A 23,724-nucleotide genomic window follows, 5' to 3' on the forward strand; every position below is an offset into this window, starting at 1 on the left:
CTGGTCATTCATTATATTCAGGTAGTCAGCTGACCTCATTCTTTGGGCACATAACGTTGCTGAACCTAGACCTGACCAACTGCAACGACTCCTTACCTATTTGCTTGGTTAAATCCAGGTGGCAACTTTTGTTTTGGCCAGGCAGTGTATCAATCCTGTTTTCTTCTGGGGCCTGTTTTGCACAAAAGTAGAATTAAGATATCCAGGATATGTGAAAAAGCGAGTCTTGACCTGTGCAACTAAGTTCACCCTGGCTTAGTCTGTGTGTCACCAAGTGAAAAATTGCTTATCAAGGAAACTTATGAGGAGATGAAAATACAAAGAGAGTAAAAAAATACGATACAGTCGCTTTTACGAAGATCAGAGAAAAAGTCTTACTGGACTGCAGACTGACTGAATGTATAAGTCATACAATATAAATACTTATAATACCATTTTTATACTGTTCTATACTGTAAACTGAGGTTGATTAACATTAATATTCTTAGTCATATTTGTGTTATAGCAGTTTATGGCCAGTAGGAGGTGCTAGGGTGTTCTCTGCATACAGTCACAGAAGAGACGTTTACCTGCATTAAAACCATGAAAGAAAAAGTGATATCCAGAGAATACATGATCAATGATTTTATCACACACAGTTCTGATAAATCATGTCTTTATTTAAATGTTCCACTTGTCCATGTTTTTGTTATGTTGTTGAGGAGCAAGCACGACAGACCTGTAGTCGGTTTTAGCCATAACTTTTTATTCTACTAACCAGCGCCGCCTTGTGGTTCCACATAACATGTATATATCAGGATGTATTATTTTACATATCATGACACATGTGACCATAAGAAAATGTAAAAAATAATAATAATGCAGTCTGTGCTAGATTATCTGTGGTGAGTTCACGGCTCTGTGCTGTGTAAGGATTCTTATTTGGATAATTAATCAATAATCTCTGAAACTCTGTGTCCTGCCAGAAAGTTTGTCTAAGTATCAGAGCTTCATCACCTAAAACATCATTGTGACACAAACACAGATGACTGAATGAGTTAAAAAAAAAAAAAGAGTAGAAAAAACACTGTCCCACAGTGGAAACATCTCAAAACACCGGCCTCGCGTTTCCGTGTCCACAACGAATACGATACTTTAGGGTAACGACGAAATGCGGTCAAGTGAGCCGTCATTCGTTTTTAAGTGCGCCCGTGCAGTCGAACTTACGGCGAATGCTGGGAGTCGGCTGAGAATCAGCGCAAGTTTGATACCGAGCGAGATCACTTCCGGTTTTCAAAATAAGACGTTAGTAATACAAGTGCAATCAATCATGCTGATTTTAAGACATTGAGTCGCATTGTCCAGAAGCTATTGAACTAAATATTTTCCCTAATTTATTTAGAATTTTACTGTACAATAACAACACATTGGCCCATAAGTTCTGAGAAGGGTTGACATCAAACTGGCGCTGACATTCTCAGTCGACCGTAAGTTCGACTACAAGGGCGCATTTAAAAACGAATGACTGCTCAGTTGATCGCAGTCTGCTGACCTGAACAGAACTTGGACTGAGGCTGAAGACGTTTTCACAAATACGGGAGTATGTACAAGTATGGATATTGAGAAATGGCCTCACCTTTCTACTGAAAACACGCTCGTGTTTGTGCTCGTTTGTTCTCTGGTTTGTTCTGGAGCAACACATCAGGACGAGACTAACGGTGAGGAACCGTTTTACTAAGTTCCCCAGTAAAATTAGCACTTTAATAAACCTGTAATAGTGAACAAGTAAACACACTCTCGCCTGGATTAAGTCAGTTTTAACCACTTTAAGTTAAAGTGGAGATGGCGAGTTAAAAGTGTACGTTTTTAAACGCTTTTCCACGCGCGAGGGTTTCAGTGAGACACAGGGACATGATCATGTTTGTGTCTCATAACTTTCATGTCTACATCCTGAGTTACAGCAACAAGTTTGATTCTTTAACTCGTTCATTTTTCATCGAATGTATTCAGACATTGTTTGTGAAATGTTAATGATCATTATTATTGTTAAGGAAGTGACCCTGGTAAAGCTGCAACTAACCATTATTTTCACAATCACCATAATCTGTCGATTATTTTCGAATTGTTCCATAAAATGTAAAGAAAAAGAAAAAAATGTTGATCAGTTAATCATTAATCGAGTAATTGATACATCATTTTATTTAAAATGCAGGCCTCACGTCCTTCTTGTACACTTTTACTTTCACTTTCCTGAACTCCCATTTATTGTGTCCTGTTTGGTGCAGTGTTGTTTTTGGCAGCCATTTTAGATATGTGGAGATGCTCATAAACAGAGTTTAAAAAAGTAATTAGTTATAGTTACAAATTACTTCTCCCAAAAAGTAATTGAGTTGGTAACTCAGTTACCACATTGTAAAAGTAATTAGTTACTCAGCAAAGTAACTGACATTATTTGTTATGTTCTATAACGCTATTACATTCTCTAACATCCTATATGTCAAAGATGTTTATAATACCTGAATGAAGATGAACAGTATGTTAGAGCATTTGGTATTTATTTGAACTTTGAATTGAAGGGCACAATTGACACACAAATGTTAACTTGGGTAAAGAGAAACAAAGGAAAATCTGTGTATCTGTATACCATTGCACAATAAACAGGGCACTATCCAACTCTTAAATATTCAGTAACAAAATTAAATATTGAAAATAAACAATATTCACACAGTTTACATTCAAGTACTGAACCAATACACACAAATGCTTCATTAAGTTAGAGTTGCTTGAGGTTGACGTGGACAAACTCCTTTTAACACTCAAGGCAACATGGTTTGCTTCAGCTGAAACAAAATGCCACAAGCAATTCAAACCATATGAAACCCTAGGAACGCAAATACACACCTCAAAAAAGTGACAAGTGACTTGTGTCCTGTATCCTCCCTGCCATTGTTGTTTAACAGCACGATGGTGACTAGGTAGCTGACTGTCACGTCACGTGACCCGAGGACGGACGGTCAGAGTGATCATTTCTGTTTCCTTTCCTGCTGAGCTTATGCAGCTGCCTGCCATGTGGCGAAGGAAGGTACTGCATGAAAATGAACGAACAAACCACTCGGTTGAGTCAGTCCTGAACTAATCATTTCTGTTTGCTGTCCTGCTGAGCTTATGCAGCTGCCTGCCATGTGGCGAAGGAAGGTACTGCATAAAAATGAACGAATCACTCACTGAGATGACTCATTACTCCTGAGTCATATAAAAGATTAGTTCATATTGAACGAATCGTTCACAAACGACACATCACTAGTGGCTAGCAGAAGCTCCCAAGGAAACTGCGTGTATCTGAAAGTATTGACGACATAACAAGTCACAACACACGTTACATATACATTCTTTCCTTTTACCTCGGTAAGGGAGAAGTAGTGTCGATATTTCCACGCTTCCCTGGCTCGTCGCCATTGTCTTAGAGCGTACAGTGAGACAGCGTGAGCAGGACACCCGTCCACGCAGCCTATCGTCATCGCATTTGCAACGGTGTCGTCATCAATCATCTCCACCCCTGCTCTCTCCCGGCAGCTGGTGTGTGGCTGTCAGATAGCCCGACACCGCTGCGCTTCATTCAACCCAAACGTAACACAAGTAACGCGCCACTGTACATTCTCAGTAACGGTAACGGCGTTGCAACGATAGGAAAAGTAATTCATTAGATTACTCCGTTACTGAAGAAAGAACGCCGTTAGTAACGCCGTTATACTTAAACGCCGTTACTCCCAACACTGTTCAGAACTGTCCTGACTAAACTTATAACTCATTATACTTTATCTGCCCCTGGTCTTTTTCACTTTCTCACCCCCATTTTTCCTTGCACCCCAACCAGCCATGGCGTTTTTTCCACTACACACTTCCAGCACAGTTTTTATTTCCTTCTGTTTCACTAACACTAACACGTGTCTCTCTCCTCTTCTGCCTTCAGCCAGCTCATTGTCAGTGAGGAGTTTGATAAAAACGGTAAAAACAAACAAAGTCTGTGATGTTGCTGTCACTGGAGCTGTCGTGGTTAACGCTGACCGTGGTTGTTGAGAATGTGCCGTGTTTTCACAGCGTGAATGTCGTGCTGGGCTTTATGACCAAAAATGTGTATGGTACGACATTATCATGATTATCATCGATAAAAGATTAAAAGACGTGTCATGTAAATGTTACCTGATTGCTCTGCTCTAATGTAACCATTCAAATATATTATGTTTTCTTTCAAACCCAGGTGTCTCCAGAACGTACGTCACAGAGGGGGAAGATGCCGTCCTTCACTGTTCTTCTGTAGAAAGCCTTGAGAACACGGTGGTAGACTGGATGAACCAAGATAAAGAAGTGTTCCTCTACAAAAGAGGCCGGCACTACAAGAACGGGCTGTGCTGTCAAGATGAGCAGTACATGGGACGAGCGTCACTTTTCTACGACGAGCTGAAGAACGGAAACGCATCCTTGATCCTCAGCAACACAAGGATTGAAGACACGGGGACTTACACCTGTGAACTTCCAGGTTTGAGTTCTGGAATCCAAAGGTCCACGGTGGAGCTCATCGTCGGTGAGTCGTCGTCTTTTATCTTCTCCCTTCAGGGGTCACCACAGCAGGTCACCTCCACCTTGTCCTCTCTCTAGTGTCCTCTTCACAATGTCATTTTAAGTAATGAAAAACATTTTCCTCTATTGTCTGACATTCTGTCTGACAAGATGGTTCAGAGAGGACTCAGACGCAGAGGCCTTTTAATGGTTTTTATTGGCACTCGTTAACAAAACACAAGACAGATCATCTTTACTGAGGGAAAACAAAGCGAGGCTATGAAAAACTATAACAAATGGAGATCGCAACGCTCTTCAAAAGAAACATTGCGGAACTGTGGACGAGGAAAAAAAATCACTCCGAAGAGGAAACAAACTCAGACTATTGTTATCACCTAAAACTCAAACAGAAAACTCTCCAAACGGAGGAAAACAAAGCTCTAAACACTTCAAAAGCACAATCCTATTGATTGGCGATCTTTAACTAACCATCCGATCAATCTTACTAATAAAAGGTAAGTCACAATCCTAGTGATTGGACTTCCTAAAAGGCTGTGAAAATTTACAAACAGAAATCTCTCCCAAGGAGAATACATGGCTTAATTGTCTGTCAGCAGGTGTGTGTAATCAGGACCGGCAGGCCGGTGGAGGAGGGGGCGGGGCAAACTGCTGGAGTGACACTGTCCACTAAACAACGAATAGATTAATCAAGAAAATAACGATATCGATATCACAAACTCGAGTATCTACAGTATCGGGGGGTGGGGGGTTCAGGCAAACAATTCATGCTGGTGTGTCGGGTCGAGTTCGGGCTTAAAGACCTGCGGGCCCGTTCAGGCCCCAGAACTCTAAATCCTAGTTTAAGGGTAATCCTCTGTCGGCTGTTAACATTAAACAAAATGAATATTATAAAATACATGGTGTAGCTAACGTTCACTGTAAAAACATTCACTTTTGTGTTTTTTCCTTTTAGAACGGGTCCTCAGAAACAGAATTGGACTTGAAAAAGGTGCGTGATTATGGTAAATGGTAAATAATAAAATATATATATATACTTGCCCTTAATTGTAATTTGACCATTTTAAATGTATGTAATGACTTATTTTTTAAATGCACCTTTTGTCATGTATTCATGTGTTAAATGAACAGTTTTTGCTTCACGGTCAATTTAAAATAGTTTGACTGATGAGCTGACCCACAGAAAATGGTTCAACGTGTCTGGATGATGGATAACCACAGGAATATTACATTTCTCCTGCTGCAGTGGTTTATCATCATGTTATTGTTTTTACTGTGTTTGTAGGAGCCGTTCAGGCGCCAGTCCTTGAAATATCTGACGTGTCAGAGGCCGGCGTGGAGCTCCAGTGTGTGGTCAGAGGTTCTTCATCAAAGCCGAGTGTAGAGTGGCAGACGTGTGAAGGAACCTCTCTTAATTCAGAGGAGCCACTGGTCTCTGAGACACGAGGCCGTTACGACACCACGCTCCTCGTCACTGTGACGGAGACGAAGACCAACTGCTTCCGCTGCGTGGTCAAACAGGAGGACATTTACCACAGGATTGATGAGGAGTTCATTATGCCAAGTGAGACTCCTTAAACACATGTCAGGTCTTCATGTATGATGTTGTTGGTCTTTACCTCGTTGTTATGACCACTGTTCTGCTCATGCTGTCGTCTGTACATTTACATCCTGTTTGTTTTCTCTTTTCTTCAGAGAAACTCTTTGAGAAAAAGTCCTCCCACAGCACAGTTGTTCTCCTAGGCGTTGCCGGAGTTGTCATTGCTGTGTTAAATGTTCTGGTTCTGGCTCTGTGTCTGATGATCAAAAAACTCAGAAGTCAACGTAAGTTATGAAATATTTGATGGCATTTAAATATTAATTGAGCTGTATCTAACAATTCTTTTCATAATCAATCAGTGAATAATTTTCTACTATAAATCAATGAGTTGTTTGATCCAGAGAATGTCAGAAGATGTTGATCAGTGTTTCCCAAACCTTGATATTGTGACGTCCTCAAATGTCTTATTATGTCCACAAAGCAGCATGTTTCACTTTGAATGATTGTGTTGTTTTGTTTATATGGAGCAGGGCTGCCGACATTAATTATACAGTATTATATATGTATATATATATATATATTAATTATACTCTTGAGTCACTTTGTTGTTGCTTTGATGTGATTTGAGTTTGTGTCCGAACACAATGTGCTGCTTCTTTCAGGCCAAAACAGTAACCAACGAGAGAACAGGGATGATTCAGTGAAGGTGAACGAGATGGAGATGGAGCACATGAACTCAGGTAAATATTATAAACGTTTTATGTTTCATTCACTCATTTCACTCACTTTCCTGCTGGTTTGATGTGATTCTGTTTATGAGACGGAACATTTGCTGCTTCTTTTAGATCAAAACATTGGAAACGGAAGAACTGACACCAAGAACATGAGGAATGACACAGTGAAGACAGAGGAGGAGACAGAGGAGGAGACAGAGAAGAAGACAGAGGAGAAGACAGAGGAGAAGACAGAGAAGGAGACAGGAGAAGACAGAGGAGAAGACAGAGAATGAGACAGAGAAGGATACAGAGGAGAAGACAGAGGAGGAGACAGAGAAGGAGACAGAGGAGAAGACAGAGGAGGAGACCGAGGAGGAGAGGCTCTTGTCCAGTGACAGCTCAGGTAAACATGAGCAGGTGTTTCCTGCTTCATCAGTGTTTTTTTTTAGTCCCTGTGACGTCATCAGACTGCCGGCCTCTGATTGGTCAGAGAGTGTCGTCACTGAAGAGTCATGAGCGCGACGTCTGACACGAGAATCAAAGCCAACAAAAGTGAAAAATACTTAAAAATCCTGAAAACATGCGTTTATCTGCAACATTAGCAAAGCCTAAATGTGTAAAATGACGATCGTGACCACGTTCACTGGTATTTCACTTCATGATTCAGTTTCAGTGAAAACAACTGCTTTACAAGTCACTAGTTTGTGTTTGCGTCGCGTTATAAAACCACGTCACCACAGTTTCACGCAGCCATTGCTATGACGACTCCGCCCACTTTGAGGAGGAGCTATGAAGTCGTGGAAAACAACGTGACTGATCTACTAGAACTTTTTTACTGAACACAAGCATCAGTTTAAAAACACATTCTCATATCATGTCTCTACTTTTGCACCTAATTATAGAGAATAGCATCAATAAGAGTGTCAATAATTCTCCGTATCAATAATGGTAAAGATACTTTCTGTCGTCTAACTTCAGCAGAACAGAAAATCACTTTCTACTTTCAAATGTTTTCCACACCGCTGTCATGACACACACACAGATGCTGATGCTCAGGCTCAGTGACTGCAGTATTTAATCAAATGTCCTGATGATCCGCTCACATCTGGACATCTGGACGTCCCTGTGTGTCACTACCACGGTGATGTATGTACACTGTAAACATTTATTTGTTGTTGTTAATATCTATGTTTTATTTTCTCCTTTTTCTACAGGTTCAGCTTCTGACCCCAGGGCCAAAAGGAGAAAAAAATCCCACTTTGAATGTAAAAATAACCCAAACGATATGAAGTTAGTCATATGAGCTTCAAATGTTATCAGGTTTGTGTCTGTAGACGTGTTCAGGGTTGGTCTCTTGTGTCACGTATGAAGTTTCGAAGCGATCGATCAATGCATGTTGAAGTTACAGGGCACTTCCTGTTTTGTGCCAAATGGTCGGTTTTTATGTTGTATGATAAACGCCCACTTCCTGTTGAGTTGAGGCCGTGGTCCCAATGGACTCTTTTGTTCGTCTTGATCTATTACGAGTTCCCACCAAGTTTCGTGAAATTCGGTGGAACTTAATTTTGACTTGCTCCATCCACCTTTGGCCTTAGGGGGCGCTATAGAGCTGTTATCTGTTCTTCCTTCAGATTATTATAATCTCCGTGGCTTTGCGATCATTTTTGAGCGGGTTAACTTGAAACTTAGCATGGAGGTCAGGTCTGTTGAAAATGTGATATTGGCATAGTTCCCCGACCTGTGCTTTGCTCAAGTGTTGTTATAGCGCCCCCTAAGGTGAAAACAGAGGCAAAATTGAGTTCCACCAAAACTAGGTGGAAAGATGTCACAGACCAAGACGAACAAAACAGTTGACCGTAACCATGGCCTCAACTCAACAGGAAGTCGGCCATTTTGGCGATTTGCACCCTACGTAAATGAGCGAAGTCGTCCGAGCTCGTGTTTGTTGCACCGACACAAAAACACGCCATTTAGTCGACCATTTTGCCACAAAACAGGAAGTGCCCTACGACTTCGTCACACATTGACCGATCGCCTTGATAAATCATACGGGACACAACACACCGACCCTGAACATGTATACGTTAAGTATTATGATGCGTATTTTATGTCTCTAGCGTTTCCTGTGTAACAGACGATCGATTCCAGAGCCGATGGAACGGCAATGAATTGTCCAAAGAGAATTTTATATGTATTTTTAACTCCAGCTGTCAAACAGAGAAGCTAAATCAGGGGTGCTCAGTACGTCGATCGCGATAAAAAAAAGAAATAGACGTCAGCCTATCATCCATCCCGTCACTTGACTGATATACAGGGCAGCCAGTCAGATGACATCTGATTGTGTTCATTGTGGTGTGTTGTGCAATATGGGCTCATGTGGTTATGCAAGTTACATCAACATACACTGTACATACTGTATAAAGAATTCTCAATGTATTTATAAATATATGTTTTGCCTTTTTGTAGTAGGTAGATCATTTTGACTTTATATATCATTTTATAAGTAGCTTGCATGCTGAAAAAGTGTGAGCACCCCTGATGTAGATGAATGTAATGTTTCTGACGTGATTTAAAGCACCGTGCCTCATATGCTTCAATGCCCTTAAATCTGCACACTGGGGCTTTAAAGACAATGTGTTTGCACTGTTATCCTTTATGTATTTAAGGAATATTTTTATGTAAAAAGAAAGCTGTGCCTTCTTTATTTACTGTATGTACATGAGTCACTTTAATAATGTAAAATAAATGTTTTTTTACATCCTCTGTGTTGTTTCTTGAAAACTGAGCGCCAGGAAAACACAAACAATCACAATAACTATTTCACTGTCTCTTTCTTTAGCGTTTTTCTGAATTAAAGGTGCGTTAAACGATAATTGATCGTTGGTTCATTGATGTTCTGACATTGTTGTTTTTACTGTGACATCAGAAAATGTCCCTCAAACATCAAAAGAGCAAAAATACTTTAAAAAGGAACATGTGTCACATACTGAACACGAGAAATTGAAGACGTTTGGATTTAAAAATACTTATTACGGTGGCCCTGAAGTACAAATCACAACAACAAATCAGAACCGACAACAACAAAAGAGGAACGACGTTAACGGTCCGTGTATCTTCTGGTCATTTGATTTTCAATTCACAAACGATATTTAAAAACAAAAAATGAGTGGTTATTTAATTTTCGTTTTAAAATACAAACTGTTCAGACTCAAGTTCATCACTCACAAGCTTACAGTCCAGCCATTCTGAAATTATAGAAATACAACAAACATTATATAGAATTCAGATGATGGGACTCACAGTAATATGTTTATGGATACCAGCACACATTACAGGGGTTAAAGGGAACCAAATAGCAGACAAGGTGGCAAAAGCAGCAACACGACATAATAATATAGATTTAGCAATAAAATTAAGCAAAACAGAAATAAACAGCATCATTCAACAAAAACTAAAGGAGAGATGGCAAAAACAATGGGAGGAGGAGAGGAAAGGAAGATGGTTTTACAGTATCCAAAGAAAAGTGGGAGTGGCTAGGCGCACGGAGAGAAGCAGGAAAGAGGAAAATATCAGAATTGGTCATACAGGATTGAACAACACATTATTTCTCATCAATAAACACAATACAGACAGATGTGATCACTGTGGGCACGAGGAATCCATTCATCATGTTATTACACAATGTCAGAAATATCAAAGGCAGAGAGAAGTGATGATTAGAAAGCTGAGAGACAGTTGGTAGATGAATTACTGAAGAACCCGAGTGAGTGTTACAAGATATCACTGTACTTTTGTCGTATGGCAACAGATGGTGTGGTCCGGCAGTGCCACCTTGTGGTCAGTTCTGCCTTTGTTTTTGAGGAGTGACGTTTCTTCTTCATGTGTTTTTATTATGACGCTGTTGCTGCTGCAGGTGCTGCAGGTGCGGAACATGCTGTGTGCCACGGGGATTTGGTATTATCACTCCTGTTTATTGTGACTTGAGGTTTTTTCACTTCAAACTTTGACTTTAAGGACAGTCAGTAGAGTCCACTCAGAGAAGGAGTGCATCAGAGCCAGCAGCTAGGGACACGCGCAGACTCTGTGCTCGTGCATGTGTGCTCGTGCATCGGAGGCACATGCTAATATTGAGAGCATGCTAGCAACGACTTAAACTAGCGCCCTTGGAAAGCGGAATGAGGTATGACTGATTTTATGTATTAATCGTATTATTTTATGTATTAATCGTATTATTTTATGTATTAATCGTATTATTTTATGTATTAATCATATTATTTTATGTATTAATCGTATTATTTTATGTATTAATCATATTATTTTATGTATTAATCGTATTATTTAATGTATTAATCGTCCTCTGCAACTCATCCAGAATGCAGCAGCTCGACTGGTCTTCAACTTACCAAAGTTCTCCCACACTACAGAGAAGGGTCTAGCTGCAGACCCGCAGACCACTCAACGACACACCCCTCCACTCAACGAAACACCCCCTCACACTCAACGAAACGCCCCCTCACACTACACGACACTCTGATTGGGTCTCAAGAGACTGCGTCTGAAACGTGATGAAGTTTACGTTGACTGAGTATGAAGAGAGAACCCGAAAAAGTAACACGGGAAAAACACGGGAAAATGACGGAGGAATAGGTAAGAATGGTTAAAAAACACATTTTGATATTGAACACTGGATGAATAGTCATTATTTGTATCCATTAAATCAATTAAGTGCGGTTTATTAACCAGTAATGTCTGCATGCTGTAACGATAGCGATTGTAACAGCAAGCAAGACGCAGCGATTTTCTCCCTTTTTTTTTCTTTTTTTCCTTTTTTTTCTTTTATTTATATGTACAGGTTATAACATTGACAATGTAACATTGTCTCATTTTCAACCAAGAAACGTATAAGATAAACTATATGATCTCTTTATATTAGTATTTATCTGTTTTTTAATCTTTAAATGACTCTGAGAAGTTGCACACAGCTTTGCTCATTTGAAAACGTGTGACCTCAGTTCTACAATTGTTAAGATAAAAGATTTGATGATGAATAATATTTTTCATGTTTAGAAATCAGAAGTTCTGTTGAATCACGGTCAACAGTGTCATTTGATTTTTGTTTTATTTCAGTTAGCCTGCATATATTTTAGGACAGGGAAAGTCTTACAGGCAAATGCAGTCCAGTTCATTACTACTTGATTCTGGATTAAAAATGTTCCCATGTTAAAAATACAAAATACAATTTTGTTTGACATTTTCTCTTATAGAGCAACACTACGTTCAGTGAAGGAGCAGACCCTGAGCTGAGGAGATGCGACTCGGACACTGATCTGCACAAAAAAGGGAGCTATGCGAAGCTTGTGGCTCATCTGCAGGGACACCAAAGGTCAATGGTGGAGTACGATGGTAAGTCCTAAATTATCAAATATTTTTTCATTTCAACGCTGAAAGGCTTTAATTTCCCCATGAGCCTTATGTATTATTAAATGTGATGTTATTTCTGTTTGTCCTGACCATGGATAACTGTGACCATCAAACTATTCAACTCATCCATTTGAGTATCAGAAACTCAAAATAAGTAAAGTAAAGTAAACTAATGCTGGAGCCATTTCATCTATGTGTACTGTACTTCATGTGTGTAGAATCTTAAGTCAATGTGTATTTTATTTTCACTCTTGTTGAGAATTTAGATATTGAGAAAAAGTTTCAAGATTCCTGCATTTTTATAGATGCCCTTGATAATAATGATTGTTCTCAGAGGTAATGTAACAATTTGCCTCTCAGACAGGGTTTAAAGAAATATTGTTTTGTGTGTTTCTTGAAACGTCTGAATCACTTTTCCTATCTGTCTTTTAGGATACAGTGTATACAGATGCCACCTTGACTGTGTGGAAAGCAGCCACTACCACTGTTGGTTTTGCACAACAATCATTGCGACCAAACAATATTTCATCAAGCATTTCATAACCTGCTGCAAGACAGCATCCACAGCAACTCCACAATCCACAGTGACCCTAGCAACTAGGGTCACTCCACCATCCACAGCAACTCCACCATCCACAGTGACCCCAGCAGCCACAGTGACCCCAGCAGCCCCAGCAGCAGCCCATCGAAAAAAAATGTTGTTGGCAAAGCACTCTAAAACAACATGCGGTTTTTGTAGCAAAACAGTGCTTAGAAAAAACCTCAAAACACACATTGAAAGGCAACACAAGGTGAAATCATTGGACATAACAGCAGATCACCACCTTAACTCTGTGTGTGTTGACAGGAGAATTGGAATTTTTGCAGTGTCAAGATCTTTTAAGGGTACTGCACACTACATCCATGCCCAAAAATGTACCTGGGGTAGTAACCCTAGTAGGCCTATATTAAACACACCTTTTTGTAACAGACAGGTTGCCATGATGTTGAAAGTTTGCAAAAACAAATGAAATTATTCAAAACGTTACATTGTACAGAAGTGTGTTCACAGTGGAATTTGTGATACTATATTGTATAAACGTGATATTATATTGTATAAACGTGATAATTATATCACAAACGTGATATTATATTGTATAAACGTGATAATTATATCACATAAACGTGATCCTATATTGTATAAACGTGATAATTATATCACAAACGTGATATTATATTGTATAAACGTGATAATTATATCACATAAACGTGATATTATATTGTATTGACGTGATAATTATATCACATAAACGTGATACTATATTGTATTGACGTGATAATTATATCACATAATCATGATAATTATATCACAAAAACGTGGTACTATATTGTGTAAACGTGATCAAAGAACTTTTCCAATCGGCATTAATATATTTTAGCAGTTTGGCTATAACATTTCATACTTTACAAAGTGACATTAATTATTCACAAATTGCACAGAAACAACATTTCTGTGTTCATAAAAGTCAACACGAGTATTTATTCTTCTCTATTCCTGTCGCACACCGGGATAAAAGTCTCTTGTCAACAAGTGTCTGTGAAATACGCGTGTGTAAATAAAGTTTCAATAAAAGAAGACGTTATCACGTTAGTAAACGTCATCACGTTAGTAAACGTCATCACGTTAGTAAACGTCATCACGTTTCAGACGCAGTCTCTTGAGACCCAATCAGTGTCGCGTAGTGTGAGGGGGTGTTTCGTTGAGTGGTCTGCGGGTCTGCAGCTGGACCTACTTGGGTAAAACGAGCCGAGCGAGAACACTTCCTGGTGTGAGAACGTAGTCGCTGCTCACGGACCTGAGAATCGGACCAGAACTTGGACTGAGGCTGAAGACGTTTTCACAAATACGGGAGTATACACAAGTATGGATATTGAGAAATGGCCTCACCTTTCTACTGAAAACACGCTCGTGTTTGTGCTCGTTTGTTCTCTGGTTTGTTCTGGAGCAACACATCAGGACGAGACTAACGGTGAGGAAACGTTTTACTAACAATCACCATAATCTGTCGATTATTTTCGAATTGTTCCATAAAATGTAAAGAAAAAGATGTTGATCAGTTAATCATTAATCGAGTAATTGATACATCATTTTATTTAAAATGCAGGCCTCACGTCCTTCTTGTACACTTTTACTTTCACTTTCCTCTGAACTGAACTTCCATTTATTGTGTTGTTTTTGGCAGCCATTTTAGATATGTGGAGATGCTCATAAACAGAGTTTACACTCTGTTGGGCATCTTACTTTAAAAAAGTAATTAGTTATAGTTACAAATTACTTCTCCCAAAAGTAATTGAGTTGGTAAGTCAGTTACCACATTGTAAAAGTAATTAGTTACTCAGCAAAGTAACTGACATTATTTTTTATGTTCTATAACGCTTGTACATTCTTTAACATATGTCAAAGATGTTTATAATACCTGAATGAAGAATACAAACCCTATGTACAGTATGTTAGAGCATTTGGTATTTATTTGAACTTTGAATTGAAGGGCACAATTAACACACAAATGTTAACTTGGGTAAAGAGAAACAAAGGAAAAATCTCTGTATCTGTATACCATTGCACAATAAACAGGGCACTATCCAACTCTTAAATATTCAGTAACAAAATTAAATATTGAAAATAAACAATGTTCACACACTTTGCATTCAAGTACTGAACCAATACACACAAATGCTTCATTAAGTTAGAGTTGCTCGAGGTTGACGTGGACAAACTCCTTTTCCCCGGACATAGTGTGCACGTTGTAAAGTTTAATGCTACTGACTTTTATTTTGATACACCGGAAATAGGAAGTACGTCATGACATGCTAGGATGTAAACAAACAATAAAGTGTGGCTAGCAGAAGCTCCCAAGGAAACTGCGTGTATCTGAAAGTATTGACGACATAACAAGTCACAACACACGTTGCATATACATTCTTTCCTTTTACCTCGGTAAGGGAGAAGTAGTGTCGATATTTCCACGCTTCCCTGGCTCGTCGCCATTGTCTTAGAGCGTACAGTGAGACAGCGTGAGCAGGACACCCGTCCACGCAGCCTATCGTCATCGCATTTGCAACGGTGTCGTCATCAATCATCTCCACCCCTGCTCTCTCCCGGCAGCTGGTGTGTGGCTGTCAGATAGCCCGACACCGCTGCGCTTCATTCAACCCAAACGTAACACAAGTAACGCGCCACTGTACATTCTCAGTAACGGTAACGGCGTTGCAACGATAGGAAAAGTAATTCATTACATTACTCCATTACTGAAGAAATAACGCCGTTAGTAACGCCGTTATACACTGGTGTTAGAGCACCAAGCAAGACCGCTTAAATGTCAATGTTGAAGGTGACATAGACCGGAAGCTCCAATTAACGCTGCGTTTGTGTGTGTATCTGCGTCATTACCTCGTTTATGAAACCCTAAAGTTTCAGAACAAACAGTTCAGCCACTGCTGAGAAAATAGTGTTGTATTGTTGTACTGGGCTCTGCGAAGCGGATCGGCACTTCCTTAATTTGATGTCGTCATCAGAAATCCTCACCACTCCTCTCACCACCGTAGCGCCTCCCGGTGCGGGCACTAGTCCGGGCACATCCGGTTGCGTACATTCAACTGCAGAAGAAGAAGAACTACTCTCGTTGTAGCTGCTGAGATGCAGAGCATCCACCGTGCCAGAGGGGGAGCTGTGTATCTGAGAGCTGGACTATCTATTACGTCACTTCCAGGTACCTGGCCAATCACAGGACAGTAGGAAAGCTCTCGTTGGCTGGCCAATCACAACACAGTCCACGTTCTGGGGGTGTGGTTTTGGTCTGAAACAGTGCAGCTGACGAGAGCGTCAGTGAGGAGATATTTTGATCGGCTCGTTTGCAGCGTTTAGGAGGTTTTTAATCATGAAAACAAGTTAATATATGTAAGTAGACCTCCATAACTAACATATATGTGTGATACAAGCATCCTATGTCACCTTTAATGTTGAAACAAATGCTGTGGACAGATTGGTAATTTGCATTTTTCTTTATTTTTTTTATCATTTATTTATTGTTCTAACAGATCAGGAAACTTTTAAATGAAATTATTTTTTGCACTTTATAAAAAAATGTAGCCTTTTGATTTTTGTAGATGTATAAATGTATATCATACATTGTATGTTTTTTTGTGTTATTTCAGTTATGTTTTGATTTTTTTTTATCATGTAATATTACTTTTGATAGCTCAGGGACGTTGGAGCAATAACCTGTTGTTTTTATACTTCAGTCTGCACTGTGCATTTGAAATGTTCAGTTTTTGAATAAAGATGCAGCAATTACAAATGTTTCTTTTTATAACCGATTAATCGAAAAAATAATCGACCGATTAACAATTATTAAAATAATCGTTAGTTGCAGCCCTACATACAGTATAGCAGAGCAGTAAATATTGAACCTTTTAGAAATGATTTAACTGCTGCTTTAGAGTAAAAGACGTGTCATGTAAATGTTACCTGATTGCTCTGTTCAAATGTAACCATTCAAATATATTATGTTTTCTTTCAAACCCAGGTGTCTCCAGAACGTACGTCACAGAGGGGGAAGATGCCGTCCTTCACTGTTCTTCTGTAGAAAGCCTTGAGAACACGGTGGTAGACTGGAAGAACCAAAATAAAAAAGAAGTGTGCCTCTACGACGGAGGCCAGCACTGTGAGGACAGGCGGGACAATCAGGACGAGCAGTACAAAGGACGAGCGTCACTTTTCTACGACGAGCTGAAGAACAGAAACGCATCCTTGATCCTCAACAACACAAGGATTGAAGACACGGGGACTTACACCTGCATACTTCCACGTTTGAGTTCTGGAATCCAAAGGTCCACGGTGGAGCTCATCGTCGGTGAGTCGTCGTCTTTTATCTTCTCCCTTCAGGGGTCACCACAGCAGGTCACCTCCACCTTCACCTATGTGCTCCCCATAAAGGGTCTGGGTGACGGTGCGCTGCACTTAGGAGTTTTCATCCCGTTTATTTTACGTTATTTAAAATTTAAATAATGGGAATTTGGACATTTGTGAATGTTTTCCCACACTCCTAACTCGTTCATGAACGTCACAGCTCTAGTTGTAAATGCTCATAACGTACATCACCAGGAAATTGTAAGTTTGATTATTTGTTTTGATTGCTCTGTTCAAATGTAACCATTCAAATATATTTGTTCTCTCAAACCCAGGTGTCTCCAGAACGTACGTCAAGGAGGGGGAAGACGTCGTCCTTCACTGTTCTTCTGTAGACAATCAGAGTCTCAAAAACTCACTGATAAGTTGGAAGAACATAAATGGTAAAGAGTTGTTCCTCTATGAGCTTGGACATCACACTGAGGACGGCTGGTGCTGTCAGGATGAGCAGTACGGAGGACGAGTGTCACTTTTCTACGACGAGCTGAAGAACGGAAACGCATCCATGATCCTCAGAGACATGAGGATTGAAGACACGGGGATTTACACCTGTGACCTTCCAGGTTTGAGTTCTGGAAGGAAAATATTCACGATGGAGCTCATCGTCGGTGAGTCGTCGTCTTTTCTCTTCTCCCTTCAGGGGTCACCACAGCAGGTCACCTCCACCTCCACCTTGTCCTCTCTCTAGTGTCCTCTTCACAATGTCATTTTAAGTGATGAAAAACATTTTCCTCCATTGTCTGACATTCTGTCCACTAAACAACGAATGGATTAATCAAGAAAATAACGATACCGATATCACAAACTCGAGTATCTACAGATACTTATATTGGTCCGATACAGTCATTTTAGACCATTTATGAACGTATCAACACATTTCAAAGACACAATTCTCCAACTGTGGAACAAAATTTGTTCTCCCAAATATGAAGAAACAAACAGCCGGTTTGATCCACTGATTTTGACCAGTATCGGGGGGGGGGGGTTCAGGCAGACAATTCATGCTGGTGTGTCGGGTCGAGTTCGGGCTTAAAGACCTGCGGGCCCGTTCAGGCCCCAGAACTCTAAATCCTAGTTTAAGGGTAATCCTCTGTCGGCTGTTAACATTAAACTAAATGAATATTATAAAATACATGGTGTAGCTAACGTTCACTGTAAAAACATTCACTTTTGTGTTTTTTCCTTTTAGAACGGGTCCTCAGAAACAGAATTGGACTTGAAAAAGGTGAGTGATTATGGTAAATGGTAAATAATAAAAAATATATATATATACTTGCCCTTAATTGTCATTTGACCATTTTAAATGTATGTAATGACTTATTTTTTAAATGCACCTTTTGTCATGTATTCATGTGTTAAATGAACAGTTTTTGCTTCACGGTCAATTTAAAATAGTTTGACTGATGAGCTGACCCACAGAAAATGGTTCAACGTGTCTGGATGATGGATAACCACAGGAATATTACATTTCTCCTGCTGCAGTGGTTTAAAATCATGTTATTGTTTTTACTGTGTTTGTAGGAGCCGTTCAGGCGCCAGTCCTTGAAATATCTGACGTGTCAGAGGCCGGCATGGAGCTCCAGTGTGTGGTCAGAGGTTCTTCATCAAAGCCGAGTGTAGAGTGGCAGACGTGTGAAGGAACCTCTCTTAATTCAGAGGAGCCACTGGTCTCTGAGACACGAGGCCGTTACGACACCACGCTCCTCGTCACTGTGACGGAGACGAAGACCAACTGCTTCCGCTGCGTGGTCAAACAGGAGGACATTTACCACAGGATTGATGATAACATCACTGTGTCAGGTGAGACTCTCCTTAAACACATGTCAGGTCTTCATGTATGATGTTGTTGGTCTTTACCTCGTTGTTATGACCACTGTTCTGCTCATGCTGTCGTCTGTACATTTACATCCTGTTTGTTTTCTCTTTTCTTCAGAGAAACTCTTTGAGAAAATGTCCTCCCACGATACTCAGTCCTCCCACAGCACAGGTGTTCTCGTAGGCATGTTTTTTGCTGGAGTTGTCACACTTGTGTTACTTCAGCTGGTTCTGGTTCTGTCTCTGATCTTCACAAGACGCAGAACTCAAAGTAAGTTATGAAATATTTGATGACATTTAAATATTAATTGAGCTGCATCTGACGATTCTTTTCATAATCAATCAGTAAATAATTTTCTACTATTAATCAATGAGTTGTTTGATCCAGAGAATGTCAGAAGATGTTGATCAGTGTTTCCCAAACTTTGATATTGTGACGTCCTCAAATGTCTTATTATGTCCACAAAGCAGCATGTTTCACTTTGAATGATTGTGTTGTTTTGTTTATATGGAGCAGGGCTGCCGACATTAATCAACTATTAATTGATGACTGGACTCTCTGTCCGTCTGGAACTCGTTCCCCAAGTTTTCCCCGTCGACATCCGATAAAATAATTGCAATTATCTAAAGTTTGTCAGATTCTAAATGTTAGATACTTAGAATTATAACTATACTTGTCACATGAAATGGTTGATGTTTATACTCCTGAGTCACTTTGTTGTTGCTTTGATGTGATTTGAGTTTGTGTCAGAACAGAATGTGCTGCTGAATGTCATTAATGTGGAAAACTGTAACTGTAACACAACAGGGAACATGGAGAAGAAGATGATGATGAACGTCATATCCAGTAACATGACCTCAGGTAAATATAATGAACGTTTTATGTTTCATTCACTGATTTCACTCACTTTCCTGCTGGTTTGATGTGATTCTGTTTATGAGACGGAATATTTGCTGCTTCTTTTAGATCAAAACATTGGAAACAGAAGCATTTACACCAAGAACATGAGGAATGACACAGTGAAGACAGAGAAGGAGACAGAGGAGAAGACAGAGGAGGAGAAGCTCATGTCCAGTGACAGCTCAGGTAAACATGAGCAGGTGTTTCCTGCTTCATCAGTGTTTTTTAGTCTCTGTGACTAGGGCTGGGCGATATGGAAAAAAATGTTATCACGATATGTTTTTCCATATTAATCGATCTCGATTCTTATCACGATATGTAGTTTTTGCAGATGCTGCCAGTGTGAGGGACATCCTGAAGCTTGAAGAAATAAGAGATTCACTGAAACTTTATAATAAAGTTTAATAACATAAAAAACAACTTATTTAAACAACTTAAAAAACAATTATTAAATAATAATAATCTTAAATATGTATAGAGGCAGCACAAAACCAAACTAAGTAAACATGTGGGTCACACCCTCTGACACATTCAAGTGCTAAACAAAGACAAAATAAATGTCAAAACTAAACCACTATAATACTATTATATTGGTTTTTTGGAGGTATTGAGAAGTGCAAAAATAAAAGGTTGTGCACATCTTTTGTAATGTAAACATGAGTCATCTCCCTTTACACAATAACAGCTGTGACAACTATCACATCAAATTGCTTTGGCTGGACAGTGAACATCTCCAGGACAAAAACAGTAAACAGGGCCCTGGCACAAATGCTACCTGAAAGATTAAGGTAGATCTCTAGAAATATTTTAAAAGTAGAACGAAATCTGAGCCAAAATTGCACAATATGTAGTAAACCAGTCAGTTATTCTATCATTTACCCCATTATAGGTTTTTTACAAGAAAGACAAGTCTGGCTTTAAAGCAGCGAGGCAATAACTAATAGCGCTTGTTATATTTTTGCTCCGCTTTTATAGTTTATATAGTTCATACGGTGCAATGTCTGCAAAGAACGACTGGATAGATTTTTGTTTCACAGAGCCGCTCTCGCTAGCGATGCTAACGGCAGACGTCGTGCTAGCTTGAGCCCGCAGAGTCACACTGTCAGTGTAAACACTGAGGTGGTGCCGCCACAGGCGTTGTGTTCCCCGTCCTGGCTGCTACCAACCACCGGCATATTTTCAGACCGCTCCTGGTCGCTTTTGCAGTATCCAAACTACGTCCACACAATTGACGTCGTGTTGCCTTTTTTTTAACAATGTCTTCGCTGTGTTCGGCATTATTTTCGCTGTCTTCGCTCATTTTTTCCTCATTTCTTCAACTTCTTTCCTGCTCTCTCTCTGGTTGGAACTTTAGCGACGCTGCTCACAATGTGTTAAATGTCAATATTTAACATAGGAGTCTGGTGTATTTAGAGACAGCACTGCTGAAAGCCGGCCATCGTGACCCACGTTCACTGGTATTTCACTTCAGTGAACAAATCTTTCTCATGATTCAGTTTCAGTGAAAACAACTGCTTTACAAGTCACTAGTTTGTGTTTGCGTCGCGTTATAAAACCACGTCACCACAGTTTAACGCAGCCGTTGCTATGACGACTCCGCCCTCTTTGAGGAGGAGCTATGAAGTCGTAGAAAACAACGTGACTGATCTACTAGAACTTTTTTACTGAACACAAGCATGAGTTTAAAAACACATTGTCATATCATGTCTCTACTTTTGCACCTTATTATAGAGAATAGCATCAATAAGAGTGTCAATAATTCTCCGTATCAATAATGGTAAAGATACTTTCTGTCGTCTAACTTCAGCAGAACAGAAAATCACTTTCTACTTTCAAATGTTTTCCACACCGCTGTCATGACACACACACAGATGCTGATGCTCAGGCTCAGTGACTGCAGTATTTAATCAAATGTCCTGATGATCCGCTCACATCTGGACATCTGGACGTCCCCGTGTGTCACTACCACGGTGATGTATGTACACTGTAAACATTTATTTGTTGTTGTTAATGTCTATGTTTTATTTTCTCCTTTTTCTACAGCTTCAGCTTCATCAACGTGAAGTGTAAAATCCAATGACTGCACTGTGTTGTCAGAGTTGCTGAACTTGGATGCTGTAAAAATAACTCAAACGATATGAAGTTAGTCATATCAAATGTCAAATGTTATCAGGTTTGTGTCTGTAGACGTGTCCGGGGTCGGTCTCTTGTGTCACGTACGAAGTTTCGAGGCGATCGATCAATGCATGTTGAAGTTACAGGGCACTTCCTGTTTCGTGATCGCCAAACTCCCCATGTTTGCCGTAGCCGCGCCTTTTTGTCTTTGATGTGTCCAGTACGTTTTTTTTATGTTGGTACAATAAACGCCCACTTCCTTATTACGAGTTCCCACCAAGTTTCGTGAAATTTGGTGGAACTTAATTTTGGCTTGCTCCATCCACGTTTGGCCTTAGGGGGCGCTATAGAGCTGTTATCTGTTCTTCCTTCAGATTATTATAATCTCCTTGGCTTTGCGATCATTTTTGAGTGGGTTAACGTGCATAAAAACTCTTGAAACTTAGCATGGAGGTCAGGTCTGGTGAAAATGTGATACTGGCATAGTTGCCCGACCTGTGTGTTGCTCAAGGGCTCTATAGCGCCCCCTAAGGTGAAAACAAGGCAAAATTTAGTTCCACCGAAATTAGGTGGAAAGTTGTTACAGACCAAGACGAAGAAAAAAGTCGACCGTAACCATGGCCTCAACTCAACAGGAAGTCGGCATTTTTGAATTTTGGCGATTTGCACCCTACATAAATTAATGAAGTCATCTCTGCGCTGCTCCTCTTGGCTCCATGCACTGTTTAACGCCCTTAAAAGTGACGACATTTACCAGGGTCACTGAGTGCATCTCAGTATCGCTTCTCTAAACTCCACCCTTATTCTTCAATGCCATTAAATCTACACACTGGGCCTTTAAAGACACATACAATGTGTTTGCACTGTTACGGTTTATGTATTTAAGGAAAATCTTTAAGCTTCTCTGTATTTCTTGAATGTGAATGGATGGATGGATGAATGTTGACACATTACATGTTACATTACATGTCATTTAGCAGACACTTTTATTTTAAAGTGCTTCAAGTAAGCCAAACTATAAAGTGCTAACTATAAAGACACGTTTCACTGAAAGTACATTTTTCTGTGAAAATGATTAGGAAGTTTTTAAAAGTCTGTATTTGATGAAAGTCATGCAGACACTGTTTAACCAGAAATATGTTTTTCATTTTTTGCTTCATTCTCAGATAAAAAAATACTTGTGCCTTCTTTATATACTGTGTATCCATTTGTTACTTTAATAATGGGAAATAAATATATTTTACTGCCTCTGTGTTTCGTCAATGTTGTGAAAACGATGACGTTTGGTGAAACGTCTAAAAGCAGCATGTTAAAACGACAAAGCAGTCTAAATGTCATTGTTTTATTTTAACGTCAAATACGTAGAAAGTGTTGTAGTAGAGCGAGATGTCGGAAACGTTAAGAACGTTCCAAACGTGAGGGTTTGGTAAGATGCCAACAACGGTTTAAATGGGTTAGGGTTACGTGATGTCACGTTGGTGAAACATCAAAAATGACAAAATTAGCCAAAAGTTAAAAAGCTAAAAAAAAACGATACAGACGTTTATTCTAGTTAAGCCAAAAAAACATAAAAAAGAAGACGTAAACATTAGAAAAACAACGGAGATGGAATGAACCGAGCCAGAGGAAAGAAAGAGAAATAATATCGCTTTGTTTACGTTTATGTGTGAATATTTACTTTACAGACCCCGCCCACATAAAAAAATAAAAAGCA

General features: G+C 39.6%; 2 protein-coding genes and 1 long non-coding RNA gene across 4 annotated transcripts; all 3 read left to right on the forward strand.

Moving 5' to 3' along the window:
* The first annotated feature begins 1,512 nt into the window (after window positions 1-1,512).
* Window positions 1,513-9,570, forward strand: LOC131461502 (butyrophilin subfamily 2 member A2-like). The gene is made up of 8 exons (XM_058632806.1): window positions 1,513-1,697; window positions 4,238-4,561; window positions 5,510-5,545; window positions 5,840-6,118; window positions 6,250-6,378; window positions 6,757-6,834; window positions 6,940-7,213; window positions 8,025-9,570. Exons 1-7 carry the CDS (start codon window positions 1,592-1,594, stop codon window positions 7,101-7,103), a joined length of 1,116 nt encoding a protein of 371 aa, XP_058488789.1. The 5' UTR covers window positions 1,513-1,591; the 3' UTR covers window positions 7,104-7,213; window positions 8,025-9,570.
* Window positions 9,571-10,730: 1,160 nt separating this feature from the next.
* Window positions 10,731-13,255, forward strand: LOC131461167 (uncharacterized). The gene is made up of 4 exons (XR_009240451.1): window positions 10,731-10,990; window positions 11,183-11,457; window positions 12,075-12,213; window positions 12,664-13,255. It is a non-coding gene; the product is annotated as an uncharacterized LOC131461167 (long non-coding RNA).
* A 706-nt stretch (window positions 13,256-13,961) lies between these two features.
* On the forward strand, window positions 13,962-23,258 carry LOC131461024 (butyrophilin subfamily 3 member A2-like). Of its 2 annotated transcripts, XM_058631999.1 has the most exons (9): window positions 13,962-14,240; window positions 16,797-17,123; window positions 17,455-17,787; window positions 18,369-18,404; window positions 18,701-18,979; window positions 19,113-19,265; window positions 19,803-19,856; window positions 19,962-20,081; window positions 21,939-23,258. In XM_058631999.1, the coding sequence occupies exons 1-9, from the start codon at window positions 14,135-14,137 to the stop codon at window positions 21,956-21,958; spliced, it is 1,428 nt and encodes a 475-aa protein (XP_058487982.1). In that variant the 5' UTR covers window positions 13,962-14,134; the 3' UTR covers window positions 21,959-23,258. The 2 variants fall into 2 exon arrangements, with proteins under 2 accessions (XP_058487982.1, XP_058487981.1); XM_058631998.1 differs by having other exon boundaries at window positions 19,962-23,258.
* The last annotated feature ends 466 nt before the right edge of the window (window positions 23,259-23,724 follow it).

Source organism: Solea solea, chromosome 6, assembly GCF_958295425.1.
Source record: "Solea solea chromosome 6, fSolSol10.1, whole genome shotgun sequence".
In the NCBI taxonomy this organism is placed as follows: Eukaryota; Metazoa; Chordata; class Actinopteri; order Pleuronectiformes; family Soleidae; genus Solea; species Solea solea.